At 40.7% G+C, this 21,264-nt stretch overlaps 4 protein-coding genes across 6 annotated transcripts in view; 1 reads left to right on the forward strand and 3 right to left on the reverse strand.

The window, feature by feature from the left end:
- Positions 1–9: 9 nt before the first annotated feature.
- Positions 10–6,420, reverse strand: iars2 (isoleucyl-tRNA synthetase 2, mitochondrial). Its single transcript, XM_079572985.1, has 24 exons — positions 6,019–6,420; positions 5,405–5,527; positions 5,177–5,330; positions 4,921–5,069; positions 4,778–4,827; positions 4,599–4,708; positions 4,416–4,503; positions 4,214–4,329; positions 3,975–4,144; positions 3,806–3,896; positions 3,567–3,718; positions 3,326–3,486; positions 3,153–3,255; positions 2,966–3,059; positions 2,751–2,831; positions 1,995–2,103; positions 1,822–1,924; positions 1,617–1,739; positions 1,414–1,545; positions 1,209–1,315; positions 988–1,133; positions 727–917; positions 498–642; positions 10–422 (listed from the first exon to the last, which is right to left on the reverse strand). Exons 1-24 carry the CDS (start codon positions 6,286–6,288, stop codon positions 277–279), a joined length of 3,114 nt encoding a protein of 1,037 aa, XP_079429111.1. The 5' UTR covers positions 6,289–6,420; the 3' UTR covers positions 10–276.
- A 3,081-nt stretch (positions 6,421–9,501) lies between these two features.
- Positions 9,502–12,522, reverse strand: qrsl1 (glutaminyl-tRNA amidotransferase subunit QRSL1). Of its 3 annotated transcripts, none has more exons than XM_079574086.1 (11): positions 12,430–12,522; positions 12,070–12,229; positions 11,878–11,976; positions 11,685–11,781; positions 11,455–11,611; positions 11,203–11,378; positions 10,981–11,093; positions 10,705–10,897; positions 10,407–10,524; positions 10,128–10,333; positions 9,502–9,815 (listed from the first exon to the last, which is right to left on the reverse strand). In XM_079574086.1, the coding sequence occupies exons 3-11, from the start codon at positions 11,953–11,955 to the stop codon at positions 9,604–9,606; spliced, it is 1,350 nt and encodes a 449-aa protein (XP_079430212.1). In that variant the 5' UTR covers positions 11,956–11,976; positions 12,070–12,229; positions 12,430–12,522; the 3' UTR covers positions 9,502–9,603. The 3 variants fall into 3 exon arrangements, with proteins under 3 accessions (XP_079430212.1, XP_079430210.1, XP_079430211.1); XM_079574084.1 differs by having other exon boundaries at positions 11,455–11,616; positions 12,352–12,485; XM_079574085.1 differs by having other exon boundaries at positions 12,338–12,474.
- A 43-nt stretch (positions 12,523–12,565) lies between these two features.
- rtn4ip1 (reticulon 4 interacting protein 1) lies at positions 12,566–18,531 on the forward strand. Its single transcript, XM_079573304.1, has 9 exons — positions 12,566–12,949; positions 14,179–14,330; positions 14,555–14,623; positions 15,206–15,330; positions 16,206–16,254; positions 16,572–16,708; positions 16,969–17,152; positions 18,130–18,222; positions 18,311–18,531. The coding sequence occupies exons 1-9, from the start codon at positions 12,676–12,678 to the stop codon at positions 18,434–18,436; spliced, it is 1,209 nt and encodes a 402-aa protein (XP_079429430.1). The 5' UTR covers positions 12,566–12,675; the 3' UTR covers positions 18,437–18,531.
- Positions 18,532–18,553: 22 nt separating this feature from the next.
- The window catches only part of crybg1a (crystallin beta-gamma domain containing 1a), a 30,404-nt gene continuing 27,693 nt past the window's right edge, over positions 18,554–21,264 (reverse strand). The window contains exons 13-20 of the mRNA XM_079574284.1: positions 21,238–21,263; positions 21,051–21,160; positions 20,831–20,960; positions 20,621–20,760; positions 19,947–20,070; positions 19,704–19,862; positions 19,216–19,378; positions 18,554–19,022 (exon numbers count right to left, since the gene is read on the reverse strand). Coding sequence (XP_079430410.1) covers positions 18,934–19,022; positions 19,216–19,378; positions 19,704–19,862; positions 19,947–20,070; positions 20,621–20,760; positions 20,831–20,960; positions 21,051–21,160; positions 21,238–21,263 — 941 coding nt within the window. The 3' untranslated portion in view covers positions 18,554–18,933. The remainder of the gene's footprint in view (positions 19,023–19,215; positions 19,379–19,703; positions 19,863–19,946; positions 20,071–20,620; positions 20,761–20,830; positions 20,961–21,050; positions 21,161–21,237; position 21,264) is intronic.

Genomic DNA, 21,264 nt, shown 5'->3' on the forward strand with positions numbered 1-21,264 from the left:
CATTTGTCCTTTTAAGAAAAAATACCGCAAAACAATCACCCACATTTACATTTCAATATATAATACAGATAAATTCCCACAGTTGTCACATAGTGACATTTCTGTCGTGAAACAGCCTTTTATATTTAGTGTGTCCAACAGACGGATCAGACAAGTGATGTGAAACCACTTTGTTTATGCCCATCAGCTGAATTTTTTCTTGCAAATTGTGATTTCATTTAAATAAATAATTGTACTTAATTCACTCCATCAGAAAGTTATTAGTTAGCCACAATGTCACTGGGTTTGTGACAGGACAGTCTGGCAGCGTGGGCATAAACAGTCTGTGGTCTGTGAGGTGAAGCGCCTGCACCTCGGGCAGCGGGCAGCAGCGGTGGGCATGACAGCGATACTGTAGGCACTGTCTTCACGGATCATTCCTCCTGTAAATACAGTAAGTACTAAGAGCCTGTCCACAATCTGTAACAATAAACAGTAACACCCAATAATGGCCTTACCCTCCAAATTAATGAGGAACTTTCCGTGACTTCGCAGGGAATCTGAGGGCAGATCCCGGGGCAGCTCACTGGTGAGATTTACTTTAGCACACATCATCAGTTCCACGAGCTGAGAGGAGGTGGAAGTGGTCTCCACCTGTAGAGACTAGAGGTCAAGAAGACATTAGTTATTCTTATGAGGTCTAAAATAATGAAAGCGATAAAAATGTCCAGTTTATATGCGACTTACTTCCATGAGCTCAAACAGCAGACCTGGTTCAATAGCAATAGTGAGATCATACAAAGCAGCGTTTTTCCCTGGGATTGACGAGAGGAAGGAATCCCGAATGGCACATGCTCCTTCCACTGCCTCCTCCAGCCCCGGCTGCCTCCACACAGAGCTGCTCTTGATCCACCCACTTTTAAACAAAGTCTCATCATCTGCAAATGATTAACAGTTGCATTTATGGACATTATCAAGCAACACAAAACATAATGACCAAATACATACTGTCATGTCCAGGGGCATGAAGATACACCTCTTCAGCCAGGTGTGGCAGGATGGGGGCGACTGATCTGATCACACCATCTAAAATTTCCTCCAAAGCAGTTTGACATGACCTTCTGCCCAAGGAGTCTTCTGGATCGCAGTAAAGTCTAAAAGAGATATCGGCGCAGTATAATACCACTAAAGGAAATAGACAAGCCTAACACTATATGTGCATCGTTTACCGGTCTTTGATGATGCTAAAATAAAAGCTAGAGAGGTCTCTGCTGATGAAAGCTTGCAGGAGGCGAATCACTCGACCAGCATCAAATTCAGTATAGGCATCTGTCACCTGCACGTACAACCAAATAGTTCAACCTTTTCTGTGATGATTGAGATTTATTTGTGTGCTACATAACACTATATAATATCTGTCAAAACGGGCCATGCCTTGATGCTGTACTCCCGTAGCAGGTGTAGCATGTACTGATCGATGTAGTGCATTTCTTTGGGGTCCACAGCTTGAGTGCGTGGGTCAAAGCCGTGTAGGTTTCCAAGTAGAAACTTCAGAGTGTTCCTCAACTGCCAAAAAATGTCAAAAAATGTCAAAACATATTGTAATAAAAAGCATATACATGATCATAGTATAGTACCTTGGCGATACTTTCTTTGGCCATGTTAAGAGCACTGGGCCCTATTTGGACCTCAGAGAAGACATTAGACTCTGCTACCCACCATCGAAGGACATCAGCCCCGTAGGCAGGCGTGCTGGGGTCCTGACCAAGAGTCCATTATGAATTAGATTTAAAACATGTTACTATAAACAGTCTGGTAAAAACACCTGAATATGAAACAAACCTTTGATCCATTTATAACTGTATCAGGATCCACAACGTTGCCCAGAGATTTTGACATCTTCTCCCCCTTTTCACTGACAGCAAAACCATGGACCACGAGGGACCTATGAGCATAGAAAGTAAGTAGGTCATTAGAGAAGACTTGAAACACGCTTTATAAGAATAAATACTGACTTGTATGGAGCCTTGTTCCTCGCAGCTACACTGGTAAGAAGTGAAGACTGAAACCACCCTCCGAGCTGGTCCTTCCCCTCTATGTACACGTCCGCCCTGGAGTCAGACTCTAAAAAAACAAGGTTTAAACACAAGGTTTGAAAATGCACGAGGCAGTTCGAGAATTCCCCGAAAGAAGATGGTCATAAGCCGTTAGTAAAAAGTCAAAAATACATGTAGTATTTTTTAACACAGCTGAACAGAGCAATAGTTGGGGCGAACAGTTGAAACTGTGCAGCCTCAGAAAAACATCTAAACAGCAAAGTATAGTTTGAGCCATTCAGGAAAGGGAAAGATCATGTTGTTCAAAGCACACACCTGCAGCATGCACATAAAGGAAAACAAAAAGACGTGTTATACAGTGGTGTTCAATAGGTCGCGTTACCATGACATCATAATATCATAACAGAGCATATAGAATTTAATAAGTGCAGCGCAGGCAACCTTTTATGGTCCAATATCTCTTTCTATATTAACAAAAAATGATGGAATATACTTATTTTTTCACTATGTTTCACAACAACAATAAGTTTAAACATCTGTAGATTTTTGTTGGGATATTTATTTCCAACATCTGTGAATCGCCCATGCACCTGTACAGAAACTATGAAATTATGACATCAAATTCCAGAGATTGCAACCCATTCACATGAAGTAAGGGGAAGCAGAAGAGTAGGAAGGAAAAACATTTGTGTGATTAGCTCGGTCTTATTGAACCTGTGGTCAAAGGTTTACGCAGCGGAGCAGGGAGCCAGCTGAGGCGCGACTCTGGCTCCTCAGACTCTTCCTCCAGCTCCTCTAAAAATGACACACAATTATACACGTCCAGGGTGGCCACATATTGAGATCGTCCAAAACTCTCCAGATATTACAGATAAGAGGGAAAACAGTCTCTCTTATTAACTTGAAAGCAACTAATCTTTTTATTTTACCCTCTAGTACTGCAGCCCATGATGCTCCACTGTCAAACCAGATGTCCAGCACATCCTCTCCACGAACATAGTCAGACACAGGGCCGGCTTTGCTCTGAGAAAACATACAAAATGGGTTCAAGATGTGTTCAGACACAAAAGGAAGATATAAATTGAGTGTTACATACTAAAATAAATATATACTGACTTTCTTCAGGACATCTGAAGTCAACAGGGTCTCAATAGGAAGTTCCCACCAACAGTCACTGCCTTTTTCTTTGAAGAGTGTCGCTATGTGAGAAACAGTGTGTCTGCAACAGGACAACAACTTTATGAGTTTGAGAAATTATGTGCAGTATGTCAAAATGTGTGCGAGTTTACTTGTTCATAAGAGGTTCTCCGGTGTCTTTATGGTAGAAGACAGGGATAGGAACTCCCCAGCTTCTCTGTCGGGAGATGCACCAATATGTACGTCTGTCTAACATGGCCAACATGCTTCCACGGGCCGACTCTGGCAGGACGCGCACCTTCTGAAGAACATCCTAGCAGAGAGAGAAAACAAAATCATTAATGTTGATCATCTAAAGGGTTTCAGTCACAGCCAAGGTATAAAAAGACTCACCTTTGCTTTGTCTTTGAGTGATGCAGTGTTAATAAACCACTGTTTGCTGGGTCTGATCACAACGGGCTGCTTGGTTCTCCAGTCGTACGGATAACTGTGCACACACTGCTCCTCTTTCACCAGAGAGCCACACTCCTTCAGCATTGAGATCACTGAAACAGACAGGAAAGACAAATAACTATTAACTAATAAGTCAATACAAAGGCATACATGTGACATAGAGCACAACTGTTTGTTACCTTTATCAGTTCCTTCACTCATCACAGAGAGACTCTGCAGCTCAGGACCTGCCAGCTCTGTGAACTTGCCATCTTCATCCACAATACATTCCTAAAGGGCCGCAAAACGTTATGTAGGAAGTTCCAAAAATATAAAAACTAAAGAACTTCCAGAACAACTGCCTCATACCACAGATAACTTGAACTGAGAAGCCACACTGTAGTCCTCCATGCCATGAGCTGGGGCTGTGTGGACCAGTCCTGTCCCTTTGGCCATAGTCACATGATTGGCTGGCAGCAGAGGCACTTCTTTGGACGGGATAGTGGGGTGTTTACAGACTCCACCTTCGAGTTGGGAACCTAAGCAAAAACAATTACATTGCCCCATTTGTTTAGACACAACCAGTGATCTGTGAGATTAGGATTTACCCATAAAAGTGACAAGTGTCTCCAGTCCTGTGCCTAAAAGTGCTGATACACTGGCTATGCGCTCAGTAGCCAACAGGAGCAATTCACTATTATCTGCTCTTTGTGATATAGAATACCTGCAGAACATACATCATTTTTGGTTTCCACAACGATTGGAGAAATTTAGATTCACACAAATATTTTATTACATATTTTATCTTACTGGGCATTAGGCATGTAGCAAACAGCCTGGTTCGCAGGAATGGTCCAAGGTTGGGTCGTCCACACCAATACAGAAACTTTATCCACAGCTGTCAAATGTAGATAATAAATAAGCATAGGAACACATGAATTACACTCACAAATGCATGGATTTGACTTCTAATGAGATGAACATTTTGGATACCTGCTTCTTTAGTGATACTTGCAGGTAAATTTGTCACTGGAAATGTGGCATAAATGGCTCTGCTTACATGCTCAGAGTTATACTCCAGTTCAGCTTCTGCTAAAGCCGTCCTGGACAGCAACAAGATTGTCTTTAACAGTTGGGCTACTATGATAGAACAACTTTGCAGCACACCTTACCTGGAAGAAGGAGACCAGAAAACTGGCTTGTAGTCCTGATATATCAGACCCTGTAAGTGCACATCGCATTATGAGTTATTATTATTATTAATATAGGCCACACTATTTCACTTCAATGTTTTGATTTATGTCAAATCTCTCACTTTATTGTGCATTTCCTGGAACACTTTGAGTTGAGCAGCCTCATAGGCTCCATCATAAGTAAAGTAGCACTGATCCCAGTCTGCCATCACACCCCAGCGCTGGAAAGCTGCTTTCTGCCGAGTGATAGCTTTCTCAGCAAACTCCCGAGCTGAAAAAAATAAATTAAAATATCTGATTCCGGATCGAGGAGACGTGCCCACCCTTGTGTACAACATAGCCAATACACTATTATGGTATTTAAGCTAACGTTTTTACCTTTCTGTCTAATCTGAAGAGGGCTCAGTCCACTAGTGCCAAGCTCTCCTAGAGCCTTCAGCTCAATGGGCAGGCCATGGCAATCCCAGCCAGGAATGTAGTGAACCTGCCGACCCCTCAGCATCTCGAATCGGTTGCGAATATCTTTTAGAATCTGCAAACATCATTAAATAAAGATCAATTTCACATACATCAACAACTGTATATTGCCATAAAACACAATAATACTTTATTTAGTGCGTGCCCAACGTGGGGGTCTCCATTGGCGTATGGGGGTCCATCATGAAGACAAAATTCTTTCTTTGCTTTTCTCTCTCTTTGCCAGGAGTACAACTCTGCAAACCCACAAGTCTAAAGAACACATAGTTCAGATAATTTTACATACAATCTATAAAATCCCATTCATCAACTTTCATCACTATTTATTTATTTATTTATTTCAGTCATGTTAGTTACATGTTTTCACATTTCAACAACTATACATGATTTTATATTATTTTTATTCATATATACATGATTGAAAAGGAGCACGATGAAGACAACGCTTATGTTAAGTGCCCCTTTCTTCAGATACAAAAGGTAGACAAGAAAAAACAAAACATAAATGGTCTGATTAGCAGGTAATATATTTTAAGCCATAAGCTAGAATAAACAACACTGGTACTACTGTTTTTAAAGTTGAAATCTAATATTTACAGTAGTGTGTAAGAGTTGATACTTGTTGATTTGAACTGTTTTTTTAAATTGGTGCACTGTGGAGGAGTTCCACACATGACCCTGCAGTATTTGTATTTGTTGTTGTTTGGTTAAAGTCAAGTGATTTGAAGAAGAGTTCATCTTACTTGTTGGATCTCCATCTCTCTGTCCAGCAGTTTCTGTCCGGTCAGTTTCATTGGAAAGTCTGTCCTGGGGAGGAGAACCGAGTCCCGGTAGAGACCCTGAGCAGAGTTGGTGGTGTCTGCGGGCTGAGCGGAGCCTTCCCCAGCACTAACTCCGTGACAGCGGCTGGAGCTCAGGGGGGCAGCGCGGCAGAGGAGGCCGCCTACCCGCTGTGACCTCCGGCTCCATCGTCCCAGGGTCTGGCTCACCACAGAAACCCGGCACAGCAGCATGTGCACACAACAGGGCGCTGCGGCCTGAAAAGACGACTAAAAGAAACCTGCAGCTTATCTTTCGAGGCAACACGTCTGTAAAGATGTTATTACACCCTCTACTTGCAGTGTGTTTCTACCGGAAGAAACAGTTCACCGTACAACTACGGGTAAGTCGGAGGACCAAACTACACCAAGTCGCATGATGTGCAGTAAGCATGGATCGTCACAAGGTGGAGCCATTTCTCTTAATGTCTAATGTGAGTTCACTTATTGAACTTGAACGTGGAGAAATTAAATAAATTACCTGCATTTCTAATACATTAATAAAACAAAACAAAACAAAAACTAATTAAAAAAAAAAGTTCTACATTTTGTTGGCCTTACATTGCATTTCAAGCAACTGTATAATTGATCAATTATATAAGGTCTTTTTTTACACTACACAGTTTGAGAAATAATAATTTAATTTGATCATGTTTCTGAGCGGTGTCAAAGTAGGAGGCAGACTTGGTATTTCCAACACACCGTGAATGCTGCTGGGTGTTGAGCAGGTGGACCTGGGTGGCTCTAATGAGGTCACGGGTCACACGGAGTATAAAAGCCACCTGCGCGCATCTTGTTTCATTCGGCACATCTCCTTCCTCGACCACCGCACACAAAGGTACTGAGCAGCTCCTGTCACCCGCGCCGACAAGATGAACAGGTTGTGCCTCGTTTTCCTGGGAGCTCTGCTCTTTGCTCTCCATTTGGCGTCTCAGGTGAGTTAATTTGTTGCAGAAATGGGGTGATGTGTTTTGGTGCCAATTTTAGCCTGAATTTTAGCATACAGTCTTACACTTTGAATTGTTTCGGAGGTGTATGTTTATTTTTTTCCCCTCTGCCTTTTATTTTAATTAGGGGAAAATAACTATAATTCTGCCCTCCTAGGTTCAGGCCGAGAGCACAGCTTCCACCACCACGACCAAACCCACCACGGTGGCCGCGACCAACCCCACCACGGTGGCCGCGACCAACGCTACCATGAACGTGACCGGGAATTCAACTCAGGACAAGAGCGCCGGTGGAAGGACTGAGGTCTCCCTGCAGCTGCTGCCACTGGCTCTCGGGGTCCTCTACGGCTGGTCCTAGACTGACTGCGGGCTGGATCTTAGCACTGGACTCTCAACGCGAACATGGAAGAGTTGGATACCACAATAACCGTGCGTTTGAAGATGGGTGCCCGATATCTAACACCTCCATACTTTCATGGAGTCTGAATGGACTGCCCAGTGCCCAGTTCCACTCTTTGTGCATGAACCACAAGGCGCCCTGGATCTGTCCTTGTCCGTCTGCAACAGGGCTGGGTGGTTAATGTTTGGAAGATTCGTTTGTACGTCCAACTACCATGTGTCCACGGAAATTGAGTCCTGGCTGTTAGCCCAAATAATTGTATGTAAAAAGATTTTATTTTTTGTAATTACCTAAATGAAAATTGAGTGTAAGGAATTTTACTTAGTTTTTTCTAAGTTCAATAAAGAGTTCATTGTAATAACATTGTCTTATATTTGTTTTTTTTAACTATAGAAAAATGTAAACTTCCAAAGGAGAGAGAGAAAAAAATATGACTAATTGGTGCCATTTTGATTGCAGAACTTTAAATCCTACCACGACTGCTTAGCTGGCTCCTAACAAGAGACTTGTTGCATTATTTATCATGCGAGTAGTTAATCTTTAAAGTGCAGGCTAATGTTGTGGCTTCCATCAAAGGCACTGGATAGCTGCAGAATTACCTGTTCACCCCAACAGTGTAAGCCCACTGCAGATCAATGTGGGAATTGTTACCCCCTCCTGATCACATGACAAAGGCTGTATTGTATAGTAGGTCTTATCTTTCACAAAACTGTAGGATTAGGAGCGCTCTGTTTTTGTTGGCTGCACAGCTTTGTAACATTTGCACCTGTTACATCTGAAAAATAAGGTTTGATACTGGCATCAGGTACATTCCTGCAGGTGCTCTTTGAAACCCGAGCGCCAGTGGAGTGTAGTGAGATGGTCAAACACAAGAGGTCTTCTTTACTCAGCCACCAGTAGTAAATCCACTTAAAACTCGTCTTCCCGTCACACTCCCCCTGCTTAAATGTAACAGGAAACCCTATGTAGCTTAGGTGTATCTTTGCTGGGTGAGATTGTGGTATAGAGTAAAGGGGAGGAAGGGGTGGGGTTGGATAATCTGCAGGTGAAGGACATTCAGGACACATGACCTTGCATTCCACAAATTCTCAAAATGTTACTGTAGTTGCTACTGAGGGATTTTTCCCATCTGCACGGATTCGCTGTTTACTCAAAGTGTCATGAATAAGTAAAATGCTATCATGTGATTGGAAAAGATAGTGACATCATCTTGACTAAGCAAAAGCTCAAAGCGCTTCAGTCCTGAGTGATGTTTGACCAGAGAACAGACATAAGGTTTAGAATACTGCCTCATCAGTGCATTTATTTGTAGGAGAAATATAATTTCTGCCTCTACTGGAACAAAGATCTGATGAAAAACTTTATGTTCAGGGCTGGAAGAATGGGCTGCATTTGAGCACACCAGCCTTAGCTCCCCTCCAGTATGTAAATGTATGGCCATTTAAAAGGAATGATATAGCACCACATAACTCTCTGAAGACCATCTTGTGCCTTCTATGTGGCATTTATATTGTGAATATTCCTTATATACAATAGGTGCAAAAAAAGAGATGTTTTTATTATGGTATGATCTCAAAGACAAACAACTTAACCACTCTAATCAAAAACAAACAGAGGGATACATTGTAAAACAGTGGTTCTCAACTGGCACGGTGTCAGGACCAACCACATCATAAAATCACACTCTGCAACCCAAAACATAATTTCATTTGTTATGCATGATGTAAAATAGTATATTTTCTTAATAAATTATCAATATACCTAAAAAGCTGAAATAATGCTAAGAAAAAAAATGTAATTGTAGGTAGGTAATTTTAGGTAGATATTTACCTATGCTTTTGCATAGTTTTACAAGGAACTGATAAAGGTAAAAGAGGAAGTTCACAACTCGACAGGGAAATGGAAATTTCTTAATTAAATGTCAACAGCAAAACGTTTGTGTGATTTGAATATTTGGTCTCAGCTGAGCTTATGCAATATTATGGTATTTACATATTATGAGCCTAGAAACAGCGTGTTGCATAACCCTACCACCATAGCGTTTTAAAAATAAGTAAAAACTCAACATGGTTGTTTGACCAAATATTGACTTTATTCTCTATAGGTTTTTTAAACCAATTAGGATCTTGCAGAAAGTCACCGCGATATAGCTCTTTTATACGGTTATATAGTATGTTCCTTTTTAGTCTTTTGCCATTGGTCACTGGCCTCGCTGCGTTGTTCAAATTCAGAGATGGAGGGAAAGCCGACCCTCTGTTCGATCCACTGGGCTACAGACAACAGTCTCTTGTCCTGAAGTGCTGGGGCAATGAGCTGTAGACCAATGGGGAGGCCTCGTCTGGACAGAGCGGTAGGCACAGACACAGCTGGTAGCCCTGGAGAGAAAAATATATGCTCTTAAGGGTAACTTGATTTGACCATTGATGCTAGTGTTCTTATAAATATATCATTTTAGTATTGTTCTATATTACTCCTTTTTAATCATGTATCACCATGACCATAGAGATTCAAATTGTAATCTCGGGATTTTGAGGGATTGTAGCTCGATGGTCAAACATACAGAGACCCTTCCCTGACCCCCTCTTTTTCCAGTGCAGTACAGTACAGTATGTACATATATAATATTAGAAAAAATTACTTTATGCTTCACAACTTTCAAAAACTGACAGTGAGCATTCTGCCAATACCTGCCATGTTGACAGACTGAGTGAAGACATCATCCTGTAGACTACGAGTTCGATTATCTTCTTGTGTAAAGTCAGAATACCGGGCCGCATCTGCCAAAGTGGTGGGGGTCAGCAGCACATCAACCCCAGAGTTAAAGACATGCTTGAAATCATCTGTTATTAGACGTCTGACTTTCTGTGCCTTTAAGAAGTAGTGCTCATAGTTCCTGGGGGGGAAGAATGACAATGTAAGTTTTATCTCTAGTTAATATGTTAATAGCAGACTTGATCTCGCTTTACTGTTTGAGCAGGAAGTAGCTGCCAGATAAAATCCGGCCTCTCACAACGTCATTGAAGCCTTCGTGTCGGGAGGCGGCATACATGGTTTCTGTTGAGCTGTCTATTTCACTGCGATGACCTAAAATACAATATTATTGAGAAATGTAGTTGTATATTTTTAAGTAATTGTAAATATTAAGGTTGTAATGATTGAGTTTATTAAAATAAAACTGATCAAAACTATTTTACTTTGTTTATTGTATTTTTTCTTTCTTAGCACAGACATGCTTTATTTTAGTTGGACGAAGAATTTACATACCATATTCCAACCCATCAAAACGGGCCATGTTGGAGGCCACCTCTGCACAGCACAGGACGTGGTAGCACACAATGGAGTACTGGGTGTGGGGGAGGGATACCTGCTCGACCCGGGCTCCTGCTCTCTCAAACATGTCAGCAACACGACTCCACTGCTCTACTGTCTCCTCAGACAAGCCTGGGGCATGATACTCCTGACATCACATAGCTATGAATAGTCTGTTGGCTTTTTAACCTAATTTACAGTACAGCCATAATGATATGAATGCGGGCTTACATTGGGAATGCCCACACACAAGTTTCTGACATCAAAGTCTTCTGGAAGTTGTGTTGGCGAAGATGGAGCTGGGATGGTAGTCGAGTCTTTTACATCAACACCTTGGAGAACATCTTTGAGAAACAAATATTTAACTGAAACAACTGAAAAGCACTTGATTTTTGTTTTTGTTTTGTTTCACCTACATGCAGTCTGAACAGTAGTACTAGCTGCATTTCCTACCTAAGACCAAAGCTGCATCCCCAACACTACGGGTTATAATGCCTGGCACATCCATGGAGTTGACAAGAGGAATGAGGCCATGTCTGGACAGTAGACCATACGTAGGTTTCAACGAAACAACACCACAGAGTGAGCCAGGGTTACGAGTGGAGCCGCCTGTGTCTGAGCCGAGAGCTCTGCAAAAACAAATCTGAATTATTTAAAGATTAGGACAAATACTGTAATTAATAAACAGCGTTTTTGAGTTCTCACAGGTAACTGGTGAGAGACGCCACAGAAGCTGCACTACCCCCGGAGCTACCTCCAGTCACTACCCAGTTTGAGTCAGGGTCAAGGCCTGTGTTTTCTCTGTACGGAGCAGCGTATCCCCAGGGATTTCTCACCGGTCCAAACGCTCCATCAGTGCTTCCTGCTCTAAAACCATATCAAATAACATCATAGCATCAACATGTCCTATGCTGCATTTTCAGATGATGACTCACCCCATAGCAAACTCATCCATGTTGGTCTTCCCCACCATGACAGCTCCTTGGTCGAGTAACTTCTGCACAACTGTAGCATTGAATGGAGGAGTGTAGTCTGCATAGAAACACATTCTGTAAGTTTGATGTTTATGTGCGTATCGTTATAACCTTCAATGAACATCGAACTGGTAGCTTATGCAAATCCCCAAACCTTTGAGCATCCTGGAGGCACAGGTTGTTTTGATATTCTCTGTGCTGAAGTTATCCTTGACTGCAAAAGGAATACCATCCAGCAAGCCTTTGGGAGAACCTGGATGGAAGAGGGGGTGTAGTCAATATTTAACGACTAACACAAATATTAGTCGTTAAATAAATACATTCATCAATTAATGTTATGATATACCTTGCAGAAGTCTAGTTTCTGCCTCTTGCGCCTGTCTCAAAGCCAGCTCATCTGTCACTGTAATAAAAGCATTCAGGTGTTGTGTTTTCTTGATTCGGTTCAGGCATTTCCTACACAGTTCAGTAGGAGAGATGCTCCCCTCTCTGAGCGCTAAGGACGCCTGAGGAACAAAAACATTGAAAAATCAGGAAAAACATCCAGCAACACAGGAATAATGTTCTTGTTACACCTATTTATGAACAGCATTACGCGTCACAGACACACGCACATGCTCATACAAACCTCCTTTATTGTCAAGCTGAGCATAGTTAGAATATTTACTCGGTTATCCCTTTATAATACAATTAAAATGTCAACAACCTTCGTGAAGTATGAGCGCTACACTGGGCTGCCATGTTTGTTTCCATTTCGCTCACCAAACAACGACGGCTGTGATTGGTCCGCAGTTGAAGAAGGTGTAACGTGATTGGTCAATTCTTCCTCTTAGCGTCAGAGAACCAGGAAGCGGCATGTTATCGAACAGGACAATTTTCACCAATGATTTATAAAGAGATTTGTACATGAGTCGAAGAATAGATCCGTTTTTTGGCTTTTAGAAGTGGAATCATGAGTAGGCCTATACATTTAATTTATAAAAGTAGTAAGTCGCTGTTTAAAAACATAGTGTCATGCCAATGTGCAGTAGTTTCCCCACATAGGCAGTTCAGTACAACGAAGACATGCTGGAATATTATGCCGGCCTGGGTCATTGATAGATATGGAGCGAATGACGTTTTAAGATACACCAAAAATGCCGCCTTTCCCATTATACACTACCCTAATGAGGTGATAGTGAAAGTGTGTGCTGCTGGACTGAACCCTCTGGATGTCAGTATGAGAGGTAAGCAATTGGTTTAAAAACAACATTGTTACAACAAGTCTTTGGTAAGTACTATGCCCCTGCAATTCTGTTATTTTTTGTGCTTGGCTGTTTCTTAAAATGAGTCAACTTATCCATAGTGAACTTGACACTGCGGTTTTAAGTGGGGGTGGAGGGCAAAGAGGAAGCAGAACACTTTATGCACTTCAGATTTTAGCTATTTCATTTGTAATTTCAGTTCCTGCTTTGGGTTTTTAAGCTAGAATTGGAGGCTACACAAACTATATCAGTTCATTTGAAATTTGGCAAGGCAAGTTTATTTGTAGAGCACAGTTCATACACAAGGCAATTCAAAGTGCTTCACAGTTGCATAAAATTACAAGAAAACAAATAAAATAAAATAAAAACATCAGCATAAAATGAATCAATTACAGTCAAAGGTAAGAGCGCTGATAAAATACTTTCAGTCATATGCATCGGTAAAAAGAACTGTTTTCAGGATTTGAACATTGTCAGAGCTGAGGCCCGTCTCACATCCTCATGAAGACTGTTCCAGATTTTGGCTGCATGAAACTGAAACGCAGCCTCACCGTGTTTATTATTGACTCTGGGAACCACCAGGAGACCGAGAAGACCCCTCCCTGAGGTTCTCAGGGCCCGAGATGGTTCATGCGGCTGCAGAGATGTCAGAGATATACTTTGGCGCTAAACCATGAAAAGACTTGTACACAAGCAGAGCTGTTTTAAATTCTATTCTCTGAGTGACAGTAAGCCAGTGCAGAGACCGGAGATTTGCTTTTTGTCTTGAATGAATGTAATCATTTTATTCCCAGATTCAGGTAAAGTAAAATTCCACTGATAAGAATTGCAATGTTCAAAATCAACATTGTAATTGTTGTCAGTGAAGTGCTTAATGTTTAAGATGTTTGTATTGGCTCTCAAGACGCTTATCCAAACCGAAAGCAGAAGGAACCACACAGTTTAGAAATCAACACAATCCCAGCACCTGTCACCGATCAAGTCCTAAGAGGTGTTAGTTAAGGCCTCCAGTAGGTAAAACTCTGACTGACTTCAGTTTTAAATGAGATGTAGCAAGTTTACATACAGTCAAATTTTTGCATGTGCCCACAAATGCAGCATAATGTCTCCCAAGTTCAATATGTAGCGACTTTCATAAAGTGCACATGATCCCACAAATATTACCTTTTATTTACTATTCTGTCCTGTCACTGTCCTGTCTTTGTCTTTAGGTGGTTATGGTGCTGCAACATTGTCTATGAAAAGAGATCCTCTGACTATCAAACAAGCGGGCATGGAGTTTCCGCTCATTCTGGGAAGAGACGTATCCGGGGTCATCATGGAGTGTGGTCTAGATGTCAAGTATTTCAAAGAGCGTGATGAGGTAAACAAATGCAGTGGGTTAAAGGCTCTATTAGCCTCATGAGGACATTCACTTTTCATATCGAATGTATACTGGAAACTGTGTTGGAAGATTTATCTATATTTGTATTTGTATTTGTTTACTTGGAAAGTTCCACAGTAGCGCACACAAAGATCACAAGGAAGTTGTGCTACTTGTTTTGCATTAGCAACAAATAGTGTGCTTTGTTTTCTCTGCTTTATCAGGTGTGGGCTGCCATTCCACCATGGAAGCAGGGAAGTTTTGCGGAATTTGTTGTATTAAGTGGAAATGAGGTATCAATAACATTTGCTCTTCACTTTAAAAACAAATCTTATCAGTTAATCCGAGATATACATAAGGTTTTAGCTGATGTTCACTGTTAGAAGAAGAATCGTTATAGACAGTTGTAGTTTGAAGCTTCAATTTCCATTATATCGTAACTTTTTTTTCTAGAAACACTTATAACTTGGTCTTTGTGTGTTGTTTACAGATATCACTTTTTTTTATTTTTATTACTTTATTGTGCCATAAGTTTCATTTTTACAATTTACACAATTAGCGTGTCAGAATTAACACAAATGTTTTTTGTTTTGTATTTTACACCCAGTGCATAGACAACAAATAAGTGGTAACAATTATAATAATTATAAAAAATAAAAATAAAAGTAACAATAATAGTACTAATATTAATAATAGTTGAGAAGACATATAAGCATATATAGACATATATATATATAAATGTGTATATATCTGCAAGTCTACCCATGCACATGTATACACATGCACACATACGTACCCACATACATGCCTACCCCCATATACTTATCCACATACATCTCAGCCATTCCCTTCCTTTTCCCTTTCTTCTTTTACAGATATCACTGAAGCCCAAATCCCTGAGCCACGTAGAAGCTGCATCTCTGCCGTATGTAGCAAACACAGCCTGGTCTGCACTGGTCAACACTGGTGGACTCAACAAAGACAACTGTGCAAAGAAACGGTGTGTGGATTATTCTAGTATTAAACCAGGACTGCAACAATGAATTTTATTAAGTGTGACATCCTGACTATTAAATTGGGGGTGTTATGTAAATTTAACCTTTTTAGCGCTTTTTACCATGTTACAATGTTGTTCTCTCATAAAATAAACATACCTGGAGCTGTGTTTCGAGTGGCCAGCACATCTATGAGTAATCATGGGTCTTTTCCAGTGGCCAAAAAGCTCCTCCTGAGGTCCTACACATCCAGGAAATGCTTACCTCACCTCTCGATCTAAGCTTAATCCTCTCCTCGCAAAGTGAAAACACTTGTCATAGCTTCACTACAGCCACTCGCTCCAAGTAATGTCAGAAGGAATAGTTTGTATTTGTAAATATCAATCTATGGCCTTAGGTGCTTGTTTTTTTTTTTCCTTTTCTGAGTGTTGAAGCCACACAACAGCTGTCAAAATACTCAAAACATAAACATGCTCCAAATAATAGCCAGACACTGATAATATAATTTCTGCAGTGGGTTATCAAAATAAAGCTGTGGGAGGAGGACCTAACAAAATTAAACGTAATGTTTATCTGTCTGTAGTCAAAGCAAAGCAGCAACATCTCCTTGGTAATGAGCCGGTGATGTCCTGTACCCAGCAACGTTATGAGTCAGTTCTGAGAGAGAAGAGCCCACTTACAGTTAATACACATGTTTATTTGTAGATAATTCCATAACTACACATAATAAAATTATATAATGATATAGTGGTGAAATGGTACACATTGGCGTTATACGTATATTGAAAAACCTTGAAGAAAAAAAAAACACCAACTAATAATATCTTGATCCCAGTGAGCGACAAAAAAGGCTTCATTAATAGCAGATCATGTTTTACAGGATTCTAATTCTTGGGGGCTCTGGAGGCGTAGGAACATTTGCCATACAGGTGATTTCAGTTTGAATTTATTGTGTGTTGTGAATGTCGACTTTCTGACTGAAGTGTGGAGGCTATTGCAGTGAGCCAACAGAGTGTCAGACTATCCCACTCTCCACAATGTGACCTGAACGCTGTAGCTCACATTACAGCATGATCAAATGAATAATGCACTTCCCTGCTCCTCAAACACTGCATAACAAGCCTCTAGTGTTAAGCTTTACTCACGTGTGTTTCTCCTTTTCTACCAACTGAACGTGTGAAACCTTGGCCTAAACTCACGCTCAACGATGAATAAAAAGGTTACTCAGACCGTGCTATGTTTGTAGATGCTGAAGGCCTGGGGAGGTCATGTGACTGTTACCTGCTCCCAGAATGCCCAGTGGTTTGTCAGGGGGCTAGGGGCGGACCATGTGGTGGACTACACAGCGGGGCCAGTGGATGAGCCCCTGAGAGCGTTGGAAAAGTAAGCGCATCGGTCGTCAAAATCACATAAACCAAAGCACACTTTCCTGTTATGGAAAGTTATTTGTTTGTTTCCACGATGATAAAATCTTTCTCATTTTAGTGTAAGGCCCACGTACCAAAACTATACCTTCCTACCTGGACAATTCTTCAAAGCCTATTTACTTACAGCTCAGTTATTTATTTATTTTTAGCTACTTTTGTTGGAAATGAATTTGGGCTGTAATGTAATGTAATGTCTTTTGACATTCTCTGGTACAGATTTGACCTAATTCTCGACAACATCGGGGGTGATACCGAGCGATGGGCTGTGGACCTCCTTAAACCGTGGACAGGTGCGAAGTATGTCACTCTTGTCACCCCTTTTCTCCAAAACACGGACCAGCTCGGGATCGCGGATGGCATGATGCAGAGTGCTGCTACCATGGCCAGAAAAGCCCTTAAGGTAAACTTATTTCCTAATGTCGACATATTTGTTTGAGAGATATTGCTGTTAATGGTGTCATAAAGTGGCCTAAACCTCATCCAGACACAGTGTTCAGTCACAAAGAGTGTAATACTATACCAACCAGTCACTTCCGTTTAATGCGTAAGAAAAGGAACCATTGCATGCTCATTGTCTATATCGTCAATGCATTCCTGCCATTACAATGTATTATACTCTTCCCCTATGTTTTTTGTTGAGTTTTGTGCAATGCGTACATTTTATCCCACTTCATTGTGCCCCTCTGAGCTCCACCCTTGTGGTGTAGATGGTTTCCTGTCAGTGAACACAGTTACGCTTGTGTCTTAGCCACACTGTGTGTCACTCCAGGTAGTGCAATTCACTTTAATATTGTCAAAAAGAAAAGAAAAAAGATTCCTCCATAATATGACAAATATGACACACGTGATTGATCTTACAGTGAAGAAATATAGTTGATGTGAGGTTTAAGGACTTAATAGCAGATGTCATTAAGCAAATACCAACAGATAGTGTGTTTCCCAGCTTATATGAACAGCACACTAACTACAGCTATATAAAACAAAGTAATTATCACCAATAAATGTGGCCTGTAGCAGCATGAGAGTTGTCCCTTTCTGTGTAGTTATGTTTATAACATGCTATACTAGAATATCGATAGAATTGCAGTTTGCTCTTTTTATGCAAGTAGTAATGGCCAATGTCCATGTCTTCAGTAGAAGTCGTTTGGCGCCCTCTGGTGGTTTACTTGCCCCAATTGTTTCATTTCAGAATTTGAAGTAATGAGGAAAGTTTTAGTGAATGTAAAAGTGTATGGATGACAACAAAAGGGGATTCAGTCAACACATTTTGTTTTGCGACAAAATTATTACTCTTAAATGTTCTACAGTATAAAGAATAAATTACTAAATACTATTATTAGAGTCATAGCAAAAATGTGTGAAACTGCTGTTTTTCAGTACCTAACGAAAGGAGTCCACTATCGATGGGGCTTTTTTGTTCCAAGTGGCCCTGCACTTGACGATATACGAGCAATGATGGATGTAGGACAGGTAAGCAATGAATTTATTCGTGAGACATTCATAAAACAAAATGTTCACCTTACACAATATATTACCAACTTTGTTTGTTTTGTGTCAGATCCGTCCTGTTGTCGAAGAGATCTTCCACTTTTCTGAAGTTCCAAAGGCTTTTGAGAAAATGGAAAAAGGACATGCTCGAGGGAAAACTGTTGTCCAAATCAGTAATCCAGAAGATGCATTTTAGCATCTGTTGCTGTACTTTTACTTGAACACATACTTATGTGTCTAAAGAAAAGATATTGATGCACATATTTAAGAAGAATTAAGCAATTCATTTTTTTAAATAAAAATAAGATACAGGTCACAATTCTACTGTTTTTATTTGAGAACTTTATTTTATATTTACATATTTACAGTCACAGTGGGCAGGGCTATTTTTGAAATTTGAATTAGAAAATTGTGTTCCATTAATTCTATTTACAGTCTTGTGTAATAAAATATATTCAAAATGTAAAACCTAAAGAAGTATCAAAACTTTACAAGAGGGAAACAAAGTAAACCACATTTACCTTTTTAACAAAGGCTCAAGACTTCATGTGTAGAAGACCTAGCATGCATAGAAGTACCAGAAAGAGCAGAGGAATGCAGCAATGACACAGGGCAGAGTCCCATTATATTGTAAAACATTTGGAGCAAAATGTCTTTAGTTTCAATCTACATATAGGATCCTGGCAGACATGCTTAGATGATCTCTAAAATCCACCGCTGGCCCAATTTTCTTTTATCAAATTGGTTGAGAATGACCTGGTTCTTGTCATACTGGTGTCCTCCTGAAAGACAATACCATGCACATATTAGCAAAAGAACAGCCAAAAGCGGTACTGTATTTATTTCTAGGATTGGTGAATTGTTAATTTCCTCCTGCACTTCTTATTAACCTGAGAAGATGGCACTGTCGGATAATGTAGCAGCTAAGACTATAAAAAGTAGTAGGGGGAAAACCATGGCAAAATCCTGAGTTACCTTTGATCTCCAGAACCAGGTCACGTTGCAGATGGCAGCGCACCAAACCATCGGGAGTGAAGTTCCACAACTGATTGTCTTTTCCTTTATCGGGCGACACACACAGTCGACTTCCGGCCATCAGCATGCCGCCCGAGGTCTCCAGGAAACAGTCCTCCAACAGCTAGGGGCAAAAAGTATTCATGTTATTGAGATCATGCCCCTCGCGCAAAGATGACCGTTCACCCGGAAAAAAAAACCTGTAAACAAAGACCTCTTTAGTGAGCTCTCCGGAGCAATGTTATTTCCTGTTCAATTGTCCTAACTTTGCCCAACCCTTGTTTTCAGGTATTTCACTCATGCATTTTTCAGTGATAATAAATAAATAACAATGGCTTGGATTTGGATTAGCTTGATAAGACTTCTCAAAGTGCTTTATAGGACAATTATTCATTCACTTTGAACTAGCATAACTCACTGACCATAAAAAGAAATAGTAAACATAGTACCTTGCAGGAGAGTTGTCCGTCCTGGTAGAGCCACACCTGCTCCATACCTCCACTCTCCTCCACAGCCTGAATCCTCATTAGTTTTAAGTCGTCCAGTGTTCCGGTCAAAGAAAACAAATGTCCATTCTCTTTACTGCGCAGACGGAAATACTGCTGCTTCTGTCGTGACAAAAGGAAGTAAAGAGGTGCGTCACATGCATCTAACGAAAGATGTACAATAGATTGTTTTATTGTTTTATTTACTTGGAGTAATGGACGCAGAGATCCTATTCGCTCCCACCCACTGAAGTGACCCCAGTCGTTCACTTGACCAGGCAGTAAAAGCAGCTGTCGCCCGCGGAAGTTACTGCGTTCGTAAATCACCCACCTGTGGAAAAATAAGCCAGACAAACAAAACTATGAAAACTATACAGCTTGGTAACACATAAACAGTTGCATTATTCTACGCTTTCCCTTGAATTATAAAACACCCAAGTGTGATCGCATAATTGTATATATTATCAAGCTCATTTGGAAAACAATGATAATAAAATTGGTGTGTACAACTCTAAGGGGGATTCACTGATTTTGACAGAAATAACTAAGCAGTCCACACATGCTGAAGGTGATAACAATGTTAGAGATTGGGGCCAGAATGCCAAATTAATAATCTTGTGGCTTTAAGTCCGTTCAAATGATAACTTTTATGCCCGTGAGCTTGAATATTGCAACCACTTTTTACATAATAGTGGGAAAAAGGGTCATCTTTGTCAATTTTCTTCCGACAGAGACGACATCAAATTACAAGGTCAGAATAATACAAACACTACCATAGAATCCACCCCTTAATATTTACCAAGGGACTTTTTAAGAACGATATGCCACATGAGAGGGACCTTTTGAAAAGATTGAAATACAGTATGAACAACAGCACGTACATTCCGCCTTCCACCACCAGGGAGCGCACACATCCATCGTGTCCCTTCTCCGTCAGATTCACACTCCCATTTTCCAGCAGTATCCTGCGGCCTTTACACCCTGCCTTATTGAACAAGAGTATGGAGGGCAGAGAAAACTCCTACACAAGGAAAAACATACAGGTTCAGGAAAAGCTTTGTAATAACATTGGAATCATTAAAAGTGCTTACCTGTGCTATTGTCTGTATGGAGCCGATTGTGTCTTTAGACTGGAAACCCATGGCCTCTGTGTTGGGGTACTGACCCTCCTCAAGCACATGCATTCTTTGTGTGAACTGTGCCCCTTCATACATCACCCAGCTGGAACACATAAGCACAAGGGTTAAACATTGCCTTTTAATGTCGCATAAATTTAGTATGGCCATTGGATGTTATGTGTGTGGGGCCTACCTGCCAGCCAGGACTTTACAGGATCTTGGCACAAAATCATCCAGAGTTTCCATGCTATTATCAAGAAGAACACGCTGTCCTTGGAAGTCTGGCTCGGAAAACAGTTGTAGCTGCAAAACAGAAAAAAAAAAAAATTGTCAAAGTTGATACACCTAAGCAAAAATTATCAATGTCAAAATTGTAGTACCTTAAACTTTGAGGGGTTGTTCATTGA

The sequence above is a fragment of the Gobius niger genome (assembly GCF_951799975.1).
Source record: "Gobius niger genome assembly, chromosome: 16".
Taxonomy (NCBI): domain Eukaryota; kingdom Metazoa; phylum Chordata; class Actinopteri; order Gobiiformes; family Gobiidae; genus Gobius; species Gobius niger.